General features: G+C 36.2%; 2 protein-coding genes across 3 annotated transcripts in view; both read right to left on the bottom strand.

Annotated features, from left to right (window-relative positions):
- Positions 1-4,996: 4,996 nt before the first annotated feature.
- On the bottom strand, positions 4,997-5,569 carry LOC136850449 (protein FAM200C-like). Its single transcript, XM_067124026.1, has one exon. The coding sequence runs from the start codon at positions 5,567-5,569 to the stop codon at positions 4,997-4,999; it is 573 nt and encodes a 190-aa protein (XP_066980127.1).
- Positions 5,570-10,179: 4,610 nt separating this feature from the next.
- Positions 10,180-17,586, bottom strand: part of LOC136850711 (protein FAM50 homolog) — a 55,428-nt gene continuing 48,021 nt past the window's right edge. For both annotated transcript variants that reach the window (XR_010856699.1, XR_010856698.1), the window contains exons 9-11: positions 16,763-16,909; positions 16,512-16,601; positions 10,180-10,326 (exon numbers count right to left, since the gene is read on the bottom strand). The gene's annotated coding sequence lies outside the window, so the exon portion shown is untranslated. The remainder of the gene's footprint in view (positions 10,327-16,511; positions 16,602-16,762; positions 16,910-17,586) is intronic.

The raw sequence follows: 17,586 nt of genomic DNA, 5'->3' as shown, positions 1-17,586 counted from the left end.
ATATATATATATATATATATATATATGTGTGTGTGTGTGTGTGTGTGTGTATGAAACTTTTTAGGGAAACATATATATCTCCAAGACCCATCAAGCTTATCACATTACTCCATACTGCGTTCTTTGGTATTGTCCAGATGTCCCAACAAGTCACCTGGCCTCTTAATTCACTTCCACATTACTTTCTCTAATTACGGGCTGACAATGAGCAAGGGTCCGCGTTGGAGTGGGGGCCTGCTTAATCTAGCGCCATCCAATCAGCTGGTATTCTGGGAGATGTAGCCAAGTGCCTTATGAAAGTTATGAAAGATTATCTATTCAACCTGAGAACTAACAAATATCATAATCCGCTTTACCGTATGGGTGAAGCCAAGGCGGCAAAATTCTCATGTGTTTTTAGGACAAAAAATCGCGATCGATAGGATAGATAAAATTAATCTTATGGCTAGCTTCCACCATATAAGTTCTGTCATTTTATTTGATTTATATAATTCGGGAGAGATTTGTTATGAGTGAATGGAGGCCGATATACAGGCATTCTACGTGTAACGCAGTCTGTACTTGTTTGTAATACAGATGTCATGATTTCCGTTCTTTCTGGATTAGCTTTCCTAGTCTGTTAGAGGTCTGTGAAGCTCAGATAATATGGTCCCCTTTTGGCAATTTCTTCTGGAAGATATCTGACCATTTTGAATTTTACTTTCAATATTTTCATACGACCCTAAACTAACAAAAAATATATACACTTTCTCGTTGGTTCCTAGGCAACATAATTCGAAATTTTTAGTTTATTATAAAATGGACTCATCCAAATAACAATTAAGTTGGAGCAAAGTTTTGAAGAAAAAATGAGACTTGATTATTTTTCGGATCAATGGCTGTGTGTTTGTGTATGGCTACATAAGCAGAAAGCGTGGAAGAGTATAATCTTCTGGAGACCTCCACTCTAAAGAGAAATACCGCATTGGTGAGGAAGTACGTGGGAGCAAAGACTTTCTTAAAAAAGAATGAAACAGTGTTACGGAAGCCATGCTGTTTACGCCTTTTTTTTTTTTGACGTATTCATGCAAGAACGTTCCCCATGGAACGAAGAAAAATATTACCATCCAGCCAGCCTCAATCAGAACCATTCCTGCTAACAGTACTTGTTAGGGTCATGTTTTTTGTAAGATTTAGCAAAGCACTGCTGGATAACATGAATGACACACCAACACAAGTATGTTTAGGCTACGGTTACTATGGATGCGAATTCTGACGAAAATGTCTTCTGACGAATACGTCGAAACCCTCGTCAGAACGTTACACTGTATGCATTTTCTGATATTCTGATAGTCATTACGTTTCTGCCGCGTCCAGCAAAAGATGGATGAACTTGAGCAATATTTTTTCTTGAAAGTCCCTAATAAAGTTATTGTTTAAATGGTGGAAAAACTGAAAGACCTAAAATCAGGAAGGTTATAAAAAAAATCTCAGTAATGACAGACTGTAAACATTTTGGCTTTGAACACGAAGCCCGAGCCGCAAAAACCACTGTCTGTATACGCAAAGAGTTCTTTACTAAAAACATTTAGTAATATTATACATCATTTACCGGATAAAAATGCAAGAAATTCTGTAATAGTAAATTATGTCCCAGTTACTTTTTAACTTAAAAGTTAACCCCACATCAAAATAAAAAATCTGCTCATCAATCTTTTCCCACTTTTCAGAAATATCTCTGTTATGGTAATTTTTGTCTCTCATATCCCACAAACACCTGTTCTCGTACACAAGGCTGATCAATTTATGTTATCCATGGTGGAATAATAAAATCAATCTAAAATCAATGCACAGACGCAGGTCGCATGAAAAAATCAAACTTGTTTGAACGCTCAAATGGTTCTGACGACTTTTTCCTGACGTGTTTTGCTGCCACTGTAAACACTCTCATTGGAATGCATGCCTTTGTTTTTTCTTCGAATTCGTCAGAACTCGAGAATTTAGCCTAACGCTTCGCGCCTTACGTAACTTGTGCGGTATACCCTGCTGCGTCTTCTTGCAGTTCATTTCACCTTAAAGGTTATAACAAGACCTTCAGGTTACTTGACAGTACTTAGAAAAATAGCTTTTATTTTTCCTCTTTACTTAACAAGATAATCTGTCACCAATTCAGCTCTTCTTCTCTTTTTACAGTTGATATTTACCAGCACGTCTAAGCCACTTCCTCGATATTTTGACACGAGTTTATGTGTTCTTCCTTTTTTACGATATTTACCAGCACTCTCTCCTGCTAAGCACTATTTATTTTCTTGGAAATTCTCAAAGAATCCTTGATGGCGTGATGTTTTCTTTTCATTAATTTTTATTTTCCCCTTACATATAAGATCTATTACAATTATATGCATTGGCACAAGATTTGTTATTGTTACTTTTTTGCCAAACCCTTTTAATTCACTTGCGTACTCAAGTGAATCTGAAAGCCTTTAATTATTGTTGTGTGAAAATTTTATTGAAATTGAAGGAGTTTTATTTGAATCTAGATATATTTCATTTAAATTACCCTTAGGTTTGCGGAGATATTTTAAATTTTAGGTTTGGTGCACAATTTTTTTTTTAATCTGTCATCATTCCACTATCTAGTGTCTGCTTTTTCCAGTGTAAGGAAAACAAAGTATGTGTGTCTTTGCACGATGAACAGTATCAACTGTATGGTGGAAATCTCAGACATTTCTTACTGTTAACCCGTCCACATACTGATAATAGCCAGTGTTGCTTAAATATATACTGTTAGATATCCAGCCATTTTTTGATGTGTGATCTACCCCAATTCCGTTTGAACCCAACCACAGCTAAAAGGATATCAGTGTTCTATTTCAGGACATAAAATTACATAGAGTGTGGCTATAATTTTCACCGAAGTCATCAGAATAGATGACAGCTGAGTTATTGGCTAAACTTTCCTGTCCGGTGACTACTGTACACAAAGTGCCTTCTTAACCTTACACATTAGTATCAGCTCCCATCTTATGTACTGTTTCTCAATTAAACTGTTCCTGGCCACCCACAAACCAGTAAACTTTGCCCTTCAAAATCATCTCTCATCCTTGCTTGACTTTTGATGCTTTGCCTTCTTTGACTTTCAGAGTCAGGTTACAAAAGTAAGGAAAAGGAGCAAGATGTGAAACTTTTCTACTTCTATACCACCTTCTCCAGCATAATTAAGACACAAACTTGTTATAATTCTGGATGGGTAAACAACCAATGCTTCTGTAAACCTGAAAAACTAACTTTCCGCTTCACTCCTGTCTATACGGGACCATAGCGTGCTTTATCTTTCCTATGGGTAATATTTCGTTCACTGTTCTATTGAAAACAAGAGTAGAATTTTCCCTCTTCTCAGGGCGTCTCATGTCATCCGCTAGGCCATCTTTCTCCAAACTCACCCTGTGGAAATCGATAATCTTCTGTTTTCAAGCACCAGTAACTGGTTTTTTCTTCTACTGTCAAACTTTGGAATTCTCTCCTTACTTAAATTTATCCTACTCGCACGTTACTTCCTTTAAGAGGCAGACGCATCGCTTCCTTTGTAGTTAAGTTGCTCCTCCTCCTCCTCCTCCTCCTCCTCCTCCTCCTCCTCCTCCTCCTCCTCCTCCTCCTCCTCCTCCTCCTATACACTAATACCTAAAGGTTTGACTGATATAATAAGCAATAGTGAACATTGCTTTCAAAATCAAATGCAAAGTAACAAAAGCACGTGCAAAAAGTAAACATATTAACTTAGAGTTAAAACGACCCGACGCACAGTGAAGGACAGACATTCAAAATTGAATCATACGTATCTGTCATATCTCCTTTCCTAATGGTAAGCTGGCGACCTATCACTCTCACTCAAGATCCTGTCATATCAATCCCCATTCCTTTACGGACTGCAATATGTCAGATGGGTTCGGTGATGTCAAAAGTCAAGGGAGTGGCAGGCCTGAGTATCCACCACGATCTCTTAAGCCAAATAATAAAGCAAGTAAAAAATGCGCCGAAGTTTCTTCGGCGCAATCGAGTTTTCTGTACAGCGTATAATAAAGGCCTCCGAAAATAGATCTATCTTTCGGTGTGGTCTCGGTATAATGCTGCATGAGCCGCGGCCCATGAAACTTTAACCACGGCCCGGTGGTGGCCTGTCCTATATAATTCCCAGACGCACGATTATGTCTAACTTTAACTTTAAATAAAATAAAAACTACTAAGGCTAGAAGGCTGCAATTTGGTATGTTTGATGATTGGAGGGTGGAAGATCAGCATACCAATTTGCAGCCCTCTAGCCTCAGTAGTTGTTAAGATCTGAGGGACAGAAAAAGTGCTGACGGATAGACAAAGCCAGCAAAATTGTTTTCTTTTACAGAAAACTAAAAAGGGGGGAAGGGGTTAGGTATACCAAGCAGTGGGACCCAATGCCACCGAAAGCTAAGGAGTTGCCTCTTGAAAAGTAAAAGGATACAACACCCTGGGAAACCAGAAGCAGGTGAGTATGCTATAATTATGAGGAAGAGGGACTGAAGAGGTCATTATACAGAGCAATTTTGGATTTTTATTTTTTTAACCTCCAAAGACCTAAAATGGTTCCGAACTGATGCTACGTGGCTATCCGAGAGGAGGAGAATAAACTTTTTGATACTAGAACAAATTACTAAAACATATTCTAAACTTTAGAACACTGTTTCTCAACCTTTTTCTGGTGGTGGCCCCCTTCAATCCAGTGCAAGTTGTTGTGGCCCCTCCATGCCAACTCTGAGTTCTTACCCCACACACACCCGCCTTCCGTCGTCCATCACCTTAATACGCCTAGGGAAGGTATATTAATGGTTCTAAAAGTACCATGTACTCAAAACACTAATTTCAGGCATGAATCAAATACCAATATTAATTGGAAAAATATTTTATTTGAACACTTATCTATTTACAAAAGGAATAAAAAAACAAGGAATACATGTAGGTACAATTGGCTTTATCTTGAAAGGTTTCAGTGGGATCCCTGTGACTGATGCAAGGCTGCCAACTTGTCAATGTTTGGCTTGAAAGCTGTCAGAGAGAGACGTAAATCGCCTCTTTTTTCTATGTCAAGGCGATTTCGTGTCTTTGACAGCAGGTACATCACCCGACTGAAACCAGTCTCAACCAAGTAAGATGTAAGCAACTTCACATCTTTCCAGAGTATTGGGTACTTCTTATACACATCTTGATTCATCCACAGCTTCTGGTGTCCTCCACGCTTGAACCTTGCTTGAGCTGTTGTGTTATTCTGAAGTTCAATGAGACTTTCTTGTAGGGTGACATCAACTTCAGATACATCAGCAATGAAGGGATCCACAAACCAGTGTGGCACAGTCATTTGGAGTAGGTCAGAGAAGCGAGTGTCCATATCATTATGCAACTTTTTCAGATGGTCAACATACACTGCTAGGTCATCATCAAGCAGATCGGTGGATATAACTGCTAGGAAGGAAAACTGTGCAAACTCTCGTCTTCCAAGGTTCAACCAGAACAGCTTGAGTTTCCCTTTAAATGTAGTAATTGCCTCCTTGCAGGAAAACATGGTGGAGTTATTTCCTTGAAGCTCTTTGTTCAGAACATTTAGCTTTTCTCAGACAGGTAGAGAAGATGTCACTCTTTGCATCAACAAGTTTTCTGTCCAAGTTCTGTCCCACTAAAGAAAGAGATGACACTGTCCCAAAGTGCAACAAAACGGTTCAGGCAATTACCTTTAGAAAGCCAAATATCACAAGTTTTTCAAATTCTGCATTGTTCTTTTCACATGATTTATTTCAAAATGGAGCGCCCCCATGGCCCCCATTTTTCAAATTTTGCCTTGTGGCCCTGAAAAATCTAACTGAGAAACACTGTTTAAATCTAAACCAATGAATGCATATGGACAGTAATTTCAAAAAAAAACAACCAGCCTTAAAGCGAGAAGGCTAGGACAAGTCCTTTTTACTATAATATGTGATAGTGTCAGCTGGACATGTCCTTGATCCCTGTTGGGGGGAGGTTTCGTAGAATTTATTTGATCTTTTTTTCTTTTCCCCTTCGTCCACATTCCCGTCAGCGAGGAAAATGTTTTAACTGAGGCATTCGGAATGGTTTCAGCATCACAACTTGTCAATTTGTTGCTCGCATGGAGCGACTGCGTGAACTGCGAATACTTTGAACAGAAATTATCTACTGAACGAAAATATCGATAAAATGATTGGAGTGTCATCTGCATATAAATGAACTGTAATCTGTTTGATTTAGGTTTCCGTTAAGATTCGTCAAATACCTATTACGGTGATTGACAGCAAGCTGTCTGTATGAAGTTAATAAACAAATAGCTATTTCTGTGATCATATGATTTTGGACTTATCTAGTTCAGGAAATAAAAACAGCAGATTTTTTGGTAGATTAAATACCAGGACGACCTTTTTTTTCCAAAAAAAAGCATAAAAGGCCTGTCTACTTCGGAACCAGAGAAACGATTATTTATAATCATATATTCAAGGAATCTCTACGCCTTTTTAATATCTTGATTGCATTCATTTTCCTTTATGGCTTTCTCAAGTTTTGACTTCTTTCCCTGCTCCAGCCTAACCCACAAATCTGATTCTGTGAATCTACAAGGAAGCTTTGATAATGAAACTTAACCTGGAACTTTTCTTGACTATTGTCAGTATATCAAAATCAGTCTTACAGTTACAAGTCTCAAGGCAATGACTTAATGAGCCAGGTTCTGCAGTGTGATTTAGAATAGTCTTATCCCGGATTCTAAACATCATGGACACAGGATCACAAGTGTTTCTGTGCAATGGCGATGTTACGGAGAGCCTGGTTTACCGGGCTTAGCATTAGCAGTGAGGGGACTATTTCCACAAGCAGTGAAAGTCCAGAGAAGTTTACTTTCGTCGATACTGAAGCATTCTAGTATTGTCCCAGGCAGATGAGTTGCAGATCTTGATTTTATGGCGTAATGATAACTTTGACTTTCCGAAATTCACAAAAGTTTAAATCACCTAAAGTTGCCACGCCATGTCAAGTTGAAAAGTTTTCATTTAAATCTTGATTGGCTACAACACACAGTATCATTATTTGCTAAACTCTTGAAAGTCTCAGATTTTGGTAGTATCTCATTTTTCTTTCTCTTTTTACTAGGTTTTTAAAGTTCTTGAATAGTTTGGCTACCTGGTAAACATGTTTAATCAAACAGTGTTTTAGTCAAACGATAGACGACGTCGTCGAAACGCATAGCATGACATGCCCAAAAGGTTTAAGACCTGCTGTTGTTTGATATCCTTGTCCATACCATTAATTAATACCTTTAAGTAATTGGTTCCTGTTAAAGCTCCATTATTGTTTAATAAAGCTACAAATAAAAATTCAAAACTGTTTCTCAAGCTTCCCGCTATTTTTGTGTCCAGATACTCCCCACTGACCCAACACCAGTGTAATTTACACATATGGTTGATATTAATATATTAACTGTCATATCGGAAAGCCATGGCCGTTACAGCTGCCAAAACGAAACAGTCAACGGGACGTACGAATACGAATTTCCGAGGTGATACGCGTGCTTGGAAAAGACTGTAGACATGAAATAAAGAAGATAAGTTGATTATCATTACAGTTATAAGAAGAAGGACATAAAGAGAACGCGGGTTATGTAACCAAAGCTAGGAAAATAAACAAATGGAGGAGAAAGAAAAAAAAGCAGAGAAGGGCAGCTGCAGAGGATATTTGGCATAGTCCCAGGCGGGCTCTCCACAACAGCAGAGGACAAAATGGCATTCAATGAAGGCCACCGGACTCACGTCACTTTTAAAACCAAAACTACAAAAATAAGAATAAAACGTGAAAGACCACCGTGACTAAAAAAGGATACCTGGAAGAAAAAGAAAAGACTTCGAATGCAGAAAACACAGAGGATGAAAACACGCCAGCTAAAGCTGTTAGCAAGATCGCGAACACATTTCCGTTTGGCAATGTTTACCTCGTCGGAGTCACGAGGGGCTACGAAAGCAAGAACAACACAACAGATGCCAAGTGGCCGAGCGAGAGGATGCGAGGCGATGCGAGGCGAGGCGAGAGGGACACAAAAGCGTACAGGGAATGTTTTGCCCATTGCGAAAAGGATGTTTTTGTGTCCTAGCCCACAATCTCTCTCTCTCTCTCTCTCTCTCTCTCTCTCTCTCTCTCTCTCTCTCTCTCTCTCTCTCTCTCACACAGGATTTTTAAAGAATTTGGAAGGCTTGAACTATTAGAACGACTCGCTTAACCACGTTGTGCGCGGGTTCCTTCTTGCCAATATAAATTTTGCATTTTATACGAATTCATATTCAACAGGGTGTCTACATTACGTGATGCTCGAGGAGCAAGAATCCGTACTGGCATAAGGCCAGTTTAACGTACAACAATAACAGCATTTCTGCTGAGTCAAAGGTGCACTCAGAAAATCCGACCCTCTGAAAAGGATTAACAGGTAATCTTAGGAGCTTCATTCGACCCCTGGAGTTTGTTGACAATGCAGCTAATGAGAAAGTCTCTAAATGGTTTTCAGATCTCTGTGAGTTTGAAAATCATGTTCCTCACACTAACTTTGTACTGGTTGGAGAAGAAGGTTCGTGTAACTAAAGTTTTGGTCAAAATGTTGTTTATAATAAAACAGTTTCTTCTACTATGAAAGGTAAATATTCAACTTACTGAGCAAACACTAAATTTTAAAATTCAAGAATTAAGGATATTATTCTTGTCATCCTATACTTTTATACATTTTTGGAGGACTGGGGAAAAGCGAAATATATTATTAGACAAACTTTGGATAATTTTCAGACATTTAATTAACAAATAAACTCTACGAGATTTCATATGTACCATTCCCTATTTATATATGCGTGTGTGTGTGTGTTTATAATGTGCTTGTGTGTAAAATGTGTGTGAATGTAACTTCACTCGCATTCCCAACGTACAAAAGGATAAATACACAAATTCAAGCATTCAGCACCTCGGTCGAACATAATTAGCAGCTTCCAGAGTGAGGTGCCAAATGTTTCTACCTTACGCTATGGATAAAATATTTCCAACAGCTGTTTCGGAGTAGCGAAGAGAAAACTTCCCATTACTTTTCCAATTACAGTATTTTTAAGGAATATCTGTTTTTCATTTGACGTGGTATTCAATCTTATGAATATGCTCCTACGTCCTGTGGACAGCATGACATGCTACCATTCATAAACACTCATTTTTTTTCTGTTTTCATTATCAGTGTCTTTGCTTCTCTCGTCATTTCCTCCTTGTGAATATTTTCCCGCCAAGGAGGACGCAGTTCCATTCTGCAGACCAAATTTTATACCAACCTGTTGCTCTTCAATTTGCACAGTATCACACAAGTTGCACTTTCATGTAAAACTCACTGCTACTAACTTGCAACTATCCACTCCATTTTTTTTTACATAAAAGGACGATAATTTCACATTTATAACAAATACTCACATCAAACGCCAATGCTTATTATTCTTCCACTTTTTACCCCCTTTCCAAAACCATTAACAAGTTCACATAAACCTTTTCAAATTAGCACCTTTTCTCTCTGTCTCTCTCTCTCTCATCAATTTCTTCAAATTTCTCTTTATTTGTCCATTTGCCCTTTCCAATTTGCATAACTGCGTATTCTTACACTTGTGTTTTTTTTCTATAAACGTCTGTCTTGTGGCTTGCAAATACTTCAAAAACTGTTCTGCCTTCCCGTGTCGTCCTTTAACTATTACACCATCCGTGCTTCTTAATTTTTTTCTTCTCAAGCCCCTCTGTACACGAACATTCTTTACCAACAAGAGTAATCTTTGAACCTTTCAGACCCCATATCAGCTACTGTCTTTTGCCTTATGTATTTTTCAGTTTTAACTTCTTCATTCATCCTCTAGATGCGTCCTTTTCGAACTTCCTACTTATCAGTCTCACATCTAATACTAAAACTACCTTTCAGATTCATTTGTGCTTCAGCAAAACAAAGATTTAAGTATATATGTCAACCACCTTAATCTCCATTCTGCTAAATATGAAAAAAAAAAACATTTTATAAACTCCCTACCTCTCCATTTCTTTTTCCCATGCACAGTAAACGCTTTTTTAAACCACTTAAATTCAACCATCGTCCTGACTACACTCCAAAGGACTTACCTACTATTACGTAATATCTCTATCACCAACTTCTGCACCTACGTCACCCAGTGCAATCACGCTCTCCTTATCCAAAACCAGTCTGAAATATTCTTACTTCCCAAGGCATAGTCTCTTCCACCCTCACTTTTCTAAGGCATTTTCAAGCTACATGCAACAGAACAAAAGATTACAGAGATTCATTCTTACAAACAAAAGCAAAGATTAAAGGGGTATAAAACATTTTCATGAAATACAAAGGTCGTTTTAGGAAAGTGCTTCAGGTGAGGAACAGCTGTCTAGGATTAACTCAAGTACTGTACTTGGATAAACTAAAGAAAGACAAAGGACATTAAAAAGGATTACCAAGATTCTTAAGTATCTCTTTTAAATTTACCTCAAACATCTTCTGCAAAATGAAGTCAAGGGTGTATAGATCTAGGCTTAATCATATTATATTCCTTTGTTTATCAGTATTAATGCAGATTCTGGGAGAACTCTAGAACCAATATCTTCACACCTTGGGGCTACTATGGGGCCAATCCGATGTGAGATGCAAAAAAACGAAGAGTTCTTCTTTGACTGAAAATCTATGTTGATTATTCTGTCACCTAATTTCTTACTTCTCCGGCCCGAATAAAACAAAGCACAGCCCAGGCACGGGATTTCATAAACAATGTTGCTACTCTGGTGAAGATAGTTTCTTACAAGTATATTTTTTACGTGTTTTTAAACAAAAATATTATATCTAAATCCAGTATTTTTTTCAATAATTTGACTGACTCAACCCTGATGAAATGAAGAGAACAAAAGGTGTTCTTAAGTATGCCTTCCTTCCTGTCACATTTATTTTTTAAAAAATTTTACGTCTTTATTGTAACAAGTTTCCAATATATGAGTTGGATAACTTAAGTTCATACCTATTTTTACAGTTTTCTATAGTTCGCTATCCAGAAATCCAAACCTAACAACAGGAACATTGATAAGAATAGTGAAATTTTTTTATTAATATGTCTAAAAAAAATAAAGTACATAAATTGTTTGTTGCTAGGCTATTCTGTATACAGCACATGAACATTTTCACGTCCGATAATAGGTCTATAATGGCAATCAACCATCTTTTTCTATTTATAACGTGAATTAGAACTACCAGTTTTCTTTGGATGCGCAATACTTCACGGCATTATCAGTGAGGTAGCCCTTTACAAAAGATAGAAAACGTACGGATTCTGAAGTAAAAGAAAATGAATACTAATGGAACGGGGACCTTACGAAAAGTCATTAGAAAATGTTATACTTTGATAGCAGTTCATCCTCTGCATTCAACCTTGGCCTTCAAAATAAAAACGATAGGAAAAATCCCCAAAACTATCTATACGATTTACGTTGGTTAGGTGGATTATTTCCGATTTAACAATATGCTGTTTCATTGGACTTAAAAAAGAAAATTCTGTCATTGATACCCAGTACCTGGTCTTCTATTCATACAGCTTGTAACTTAGAATTTTAACGTAGACATGATTTCAGTATAAAACGGTCAAAGCCATTTGCCTAGTGCTGGGAAGTTACTAAAATTATCTAAAGCAACTGCAAGGGCAGGAACTGATGAGATTAGAGAGTTCAATACAGGCTATATGCACAATATCGAAAGGAATCACAACCTTAAACGGACACGATGCCTAAGTGAACCTTAGACAAAAAACAAAGAGCAAACTCTAAAATTTATTCTATGTTTTTAATACAAATACCGCAACAAGGTACTGACATATTTGCGTTATACAACGTGGTGCCGTTTTTAAACTTCCGAAAGTATTTCAAATTTTAATGACAGCTTCGTCATCTATGCTCTGTAAGTAAAGCAAACTAGTTCTACATATTCCGTGCTTACACCACCTAAAAATTCTTTAGTATAAAAATAAAGAAAGAAATTGCAAGATTATCAAGAAAAATTCAGAAATAAGTATAGTCTAGCGCAAAAATAACCATCAGATAAACATTTATAGGTAAAAAATAATGACCAACCACAAGCTTACTCAAACATCATATCAGCTGTCAAAGCAGCCTATAACCGGAACTGCTCAGGCTGCAGCATATACACGTCAAACTAAGCTTTTGTTGTTAGAGATGGGCAGGTTACATTTGCGGCCTACGTTAACGTTATAATATATATATATATATATATATATATATATATATATATATATATATATATATATATATATATATATATATATATATATATATATATATTAACTTTATCACATACACAATTGTTCTGTGCATTAGTAGAATTACTAAAAGGACCTCATTCAAACTGGATGGTATCTAATGGAGTTTTTATTCAAAAAGTTACAAGCTTTCTTGGACAAACAGTCCACATTATCAAGTATCCGTACAATATATATATATATATATATATATATATATATATATATATATATATATATATATATATATATATATATATATATATGTAAAGTCACCACATCGGCGCCAGGATAGTGTTTCGGCGGCGCCATTAATTAAGTCTCCGCTGAGCTTGTTTTCTTTGGTGACTTCCCATTTTCTTCAAGCTCAATTAGTCACGCCTAAAACGTGCCAGGTCACGCATTTTAATCATTTTTACTTTATGCGTATTTATACAAATGTCACACATTGTGTATCACATGTTTCTTCATTCACAGGCATCAAGACTGTATCCATATTGTAGCTCTGTATGTTTTGTATTGTAATTTGTACTCGTTCACTGTATATTATTGTTTATTGTTTCGACCTCAGGTCACAGTCAATTCCATTGTCTCTCGTGGGCCGGCGTCAGTCGGCCGCTATATAAGCTGCCTGGATCTGTAATAAAGTAGCAGTAACTTTTACCTGCTCGTTTCTTTGACACCTTGCATATATATATATATATATATATATATATATATATATATATATATATATATATATATATATATATATATATATATATATATATATATATATATATATATATATATATATATATCTCATTCTTACTATTCTGGCAATCAAAATTTTCCTGCGATATACAAACACATACATACATACATACATACATACATACATATATATATATATATATATATATATATATATATATATATATATATATATATATATATATATATATATTACTAAAAGGACCTCATTCAAACTGGATGGTATTTAATGGAGTTTTTATTCAAAAAGTTACAAGCTTTCTTGGACAAACAGTCCACATTATCAAGTATCCGTACAATGAGCAAACGCATAGTCCGGCTGTATTTATATCTGTGTGCTGGGTACTTTTAATCCTATAATCGCCTAGCTCTTCCTGTGTGACCTCCACCCTCTCTTGACCTTGGTCTTTCTCTGATCCCTGGTTCCAGATGTCCGTTTTCCGTGCGTTCTCTTGCGTTTTTTCTTCGTTTCCTTGCTACTGTGGAGTATATGATTTTTCTAGATATGCTGTCTTCAAAGCCGTTTCCGGTGTTCCCTGCCATCGTGTTGTTGGCGCAAGTTATGAAGGCGTTCTCTACAACCAGTCTAGATGTTTTGTTGGTGTTCCTGTACAGAAAACTCATATTTTCCCAGTCTATTCTGTGATCATTTTCCCAACAGTGTTTGGCAACTGCCGACGTCTGATTATAATGCCTTATGTTCTGCAGATGTTGTTTGCTTCGCTCTTTACATGATTTGCCAGTTTCGCCATAGTACCCTTCTTCACAGTCTAGACACGCTGCCATATAAACCCCCTCTAATCTCTTCCCCTCTACCGACTTTTTGTTTCTAACTATTTTATTCCTAATGGTGTTTTGTAGCTGCCTATCAATTTGAAATTATTTAGCTTCCTGTTGATGGGTGCAATAGAGTTGTTGTCCGGAACTGTAATTATTTTCTTTCCTACCAAATGTTCCTTTTCAATCCTTTCCTCTCCCAAAATAGTTTTTCCTTGCTTTGATATGTGCCCACTCCCCACCAATACTTAGGGTAGCCTAATCTCCTAAAACTCTCCCTCAGGTAATCCAACTCTTCGTCTAAAAATTCGGGACTGCAAATCCTATAAGCCCTGATGGCCAACCCTGTCATTAATCCTATTTTTATTTCTTTCCTATGACTGGAGAACCTATGTATGTATGAATTGGTGTGTGTCTTCTTCCTATATACCTTGAATTTTAAATTCTCCCTACCCTCTTGACCAGGACATCCAAGAAAGGAATTTCTCCTTCCTTCTCTTCTTCTAATGTGAACTTGATGTGTTCATTTAGTTTATTTATGTTTTCTAAAAACTTGTGTAGATCTTCCCTTTCTCCCTTGTAAATGATCAAGATGTCATCAACGTATCTTACCCATTTTACGATATTTAAGTTCCCTTTATTTACTTTGCCCACCTCTTCCTTTTCAAACCATTCCATAAAGATATTGGCTAGAATTGGTGAAAGACTTGAACCCATGGCCACGCCATTTTTTTGGATGTCCTGGTCAAGAGGGTAGGGGAGAATTTTGTGTCAGGAGACAAAATTACCTAAGAATACCCTCTGTTTGCCTTATCTTATCGGCTCTGAGCTCATAAAATCATGGTTGAAAATATTCACTGTACATGTAATATTTTCATAAAACAACACTGTAAAAAAACATGCTTGAAAGGAATTGTCCCGACCGCAGTAGTAACACTGTTTACAAAATTCCATGTAAGGATTTGGAATCATTTTATTTGGATCAGTCAATTAAGAAATTGCGGTAAAAGTCAAAATAAAACAAAATATTCAGTTAGAACTGGCCAAAATAATAGTGCTCTTTTTTGTGCACTTAACTTCAAATACAGATAACAAAGGAAAATAATATTACTTTTAGCCGATGTCCATACACTCTAGACCTCATTTTTAACAAGAAGTTTGAAGGAGACTTAAAAGAGAAACTAAAGAACTCCATAATCCTTGTTAATTTCCTTTACCTTCCTTGTTTTATCCAGCACCTAAGTTAATCTTAGACAGCTGTTCCTGACCTGAAAAATAGCTACCTGAAATGTAATGAACTTTGTACACATTAAATGGTTATTAAAATATATATATATATATATATATATATATATATATATATATATATATATATATATATATATATATATATATATATGTGTGTGTGTGTGTGTGTGTGTGTGTGTGTGTGTGTGTGTGTGTGTGTGTGTGTGTGTGTGTGTGTTATACAATCAGAAAGCTACAAACGTCCTTTAATATCAATTCACTCTACTCCAGGAAGTAATATATTTTCATATATGTTACCGAAGGGGAATTTTTAGGTGATAATAAGTCCACCGTCCCGTGAGGTCGAACCAGCGACGGACGAGGAATCAGGACTACAGTGACACACCAACCAGTGGCCGACTGGTTAGTGTGTCACTGTAGTCCTGATTCCTCGTCCGTCGCTGGTTCGACCCCACGGACGGTGGACTTATTATCACCTAAAATTCCCTTCGGTAACATATATGAAAATATATTACTTCTGGAGGTAGAGTGAATTGGATATTAAAGGACGTTTGTAGCTTTCTGATTGTATATGAATCACGGTGATGTGATAAATAGTCATATATATGTGTGTGTGTGTGTATACCGTTCCAATCTTAGCTGTAGTTTGAAAAGTTGAGTATGTAATCTTTTGTTCTACAGCATGTAGTATACTTGAATAATAGTACAAGATATTTTGCCTTTAAGGTATTGTTCAAGTATACTACATACAGTAGAACATGTGTGTGTGCGTATCTGTGTGGGTGTGTACGCATATATTAGCTTAGAATAAGTCATACGAAAACCTTGATATAACAGCAAAATTTTCTCTTGAAAAAAAAAAACACGGTCAGTGATGAAAAAATCCAAAGCTTAAACAAACAAATAAAGAAACATTCACTTAACAAAAAGTACGTAAATATATATACGTGTATTTAACAGCGACACAACATAAACAACATGCTCTTTAGCTGGTCAGTATTGAATTTATGATTGCTCATATATACGTAGTACGTTCCAGATTTTCCAGTCGAATGCTGGGTTATCAGTCTATCACGTATGCTAGTTTAGTCTCATCTTTATACATCACTTCACCTTCACAGTTTTTCAATTGAATTTCTGCCTTAATACTAAGAACACCGTATAGGAAACACAACCTTAGCTGAGTATTTTGTAGTGACTGGCCTACTTTTTTCATTATTCTATTCACATACTGTCATTCATATCTGCGCTTCTGAAGACAATCGGAAAATACGTTTTGAATCTTACGTCATAGTCTAATTTCTTTTCTTAAGTCAAACTGCTGAACAGGGTACTCATCAAGAAAGAATTCAATACAGACAACAATACCTGTGTAAAGCCTGCTCCATCCATAGAAGAGAGATCTGCATCGCCACGCATTTCCATAACCGCTCTAGAAAGGACTGCTTTTCTGAAGACCTGTGTGAGTGAGATACCACGAACAGAAGGAAGAAGTCAGTCGTACTTCTTTTAAATTCGACGAAAACGTTATTGTCTGTTCTTCTATTTCACTAGATATGTAGAAGCATTTGGTTAAAGTTTGTATATTTCCTGTACCATTTCAGCAAAAGGTTTCCTACCTTGCTTGCAAACTCATCCTGCGCAAACCCGTCAGATTTTATTGTATACAAAACTGAGGGTGGTATCGCCGCGTTTCAATGACCGTTATAAATTCATAATAACTTGCACCTCCTGCACTCACGTAGTCGTGAAGCTGCCTATACAACCTGCAAAAAGCGTGGTGATAATTATTTTCTCCTACTGAAATCAGCATGTATATATATATATATATATATATATATATATATATATATATATATATATATATATATATATATATAATTTATATATATATACATATATATATATATATATATATATGCTATATATATGCGTGTGAGTGTGTGTGTTACATAGAGTAGTTAATATGCCGTGGTTATTAGAAAATCCTCTTGATAATAACTAGAAAATAAATATATTCTGAGACTAATGGTGGAATTCTGTGAAAAAATAAGTATGTAAATGATTACTAATAACGTTAAATAAATATGCAAATAATTACTAATAACGAAAGAAATTGCATTTCATTACGAGAATTACATATAAATAATTTACATAGCTTATTCAGCGAAAGTTAAAGTTTTTTACAGATATGGTCCAGTACCAATCTAGTCTTCCTTAAAACAAAAGTGCCAATACTGTAGAATATCAATTTACAATCATGCTGCAGGATCTATTATCTGTAATGCTAAGAGATCTGTTTTGTTAATCCGACTGGGAGAATAAGTTGTGTACAAATATTAAAATGTTTAATTTCGTCCTGTAACGCGAAACATCGAACAAATGAATCACCCGTGGATAATTAATGTCCCCTAAAATCCATTATTCCTTTTCCTTTCTTGGC

Source organism: Macrobrachium rosenbergii, chromosome 22 (assembly GCF_040412425.1).
Source record: "Macrobrachium rosenbergii isolate ZJJX-2024 chromosome 22, ASM4041242v1, whole genome shotgun sequence".
NCBI lineage: Eukaryota > Metazoa > Arthropoda > Malacostraca > Decapoda > Palaemonidae > Macrobrachium > Macrobrachium rosenbergii.
This window is presented reverse-complemented; position numbering and strand designations above follow the sequence as displayed.

What these genes read in the sequence shown, in the direction of transcription:
- LOC136850449 (XM_067124026.1), bottom strand. Translation starts at nt 5,569, where the DNA reads ATGTTTTCCTGCAAGGAGGCAATTACTACATTTAAAGGGAAACTCAAG.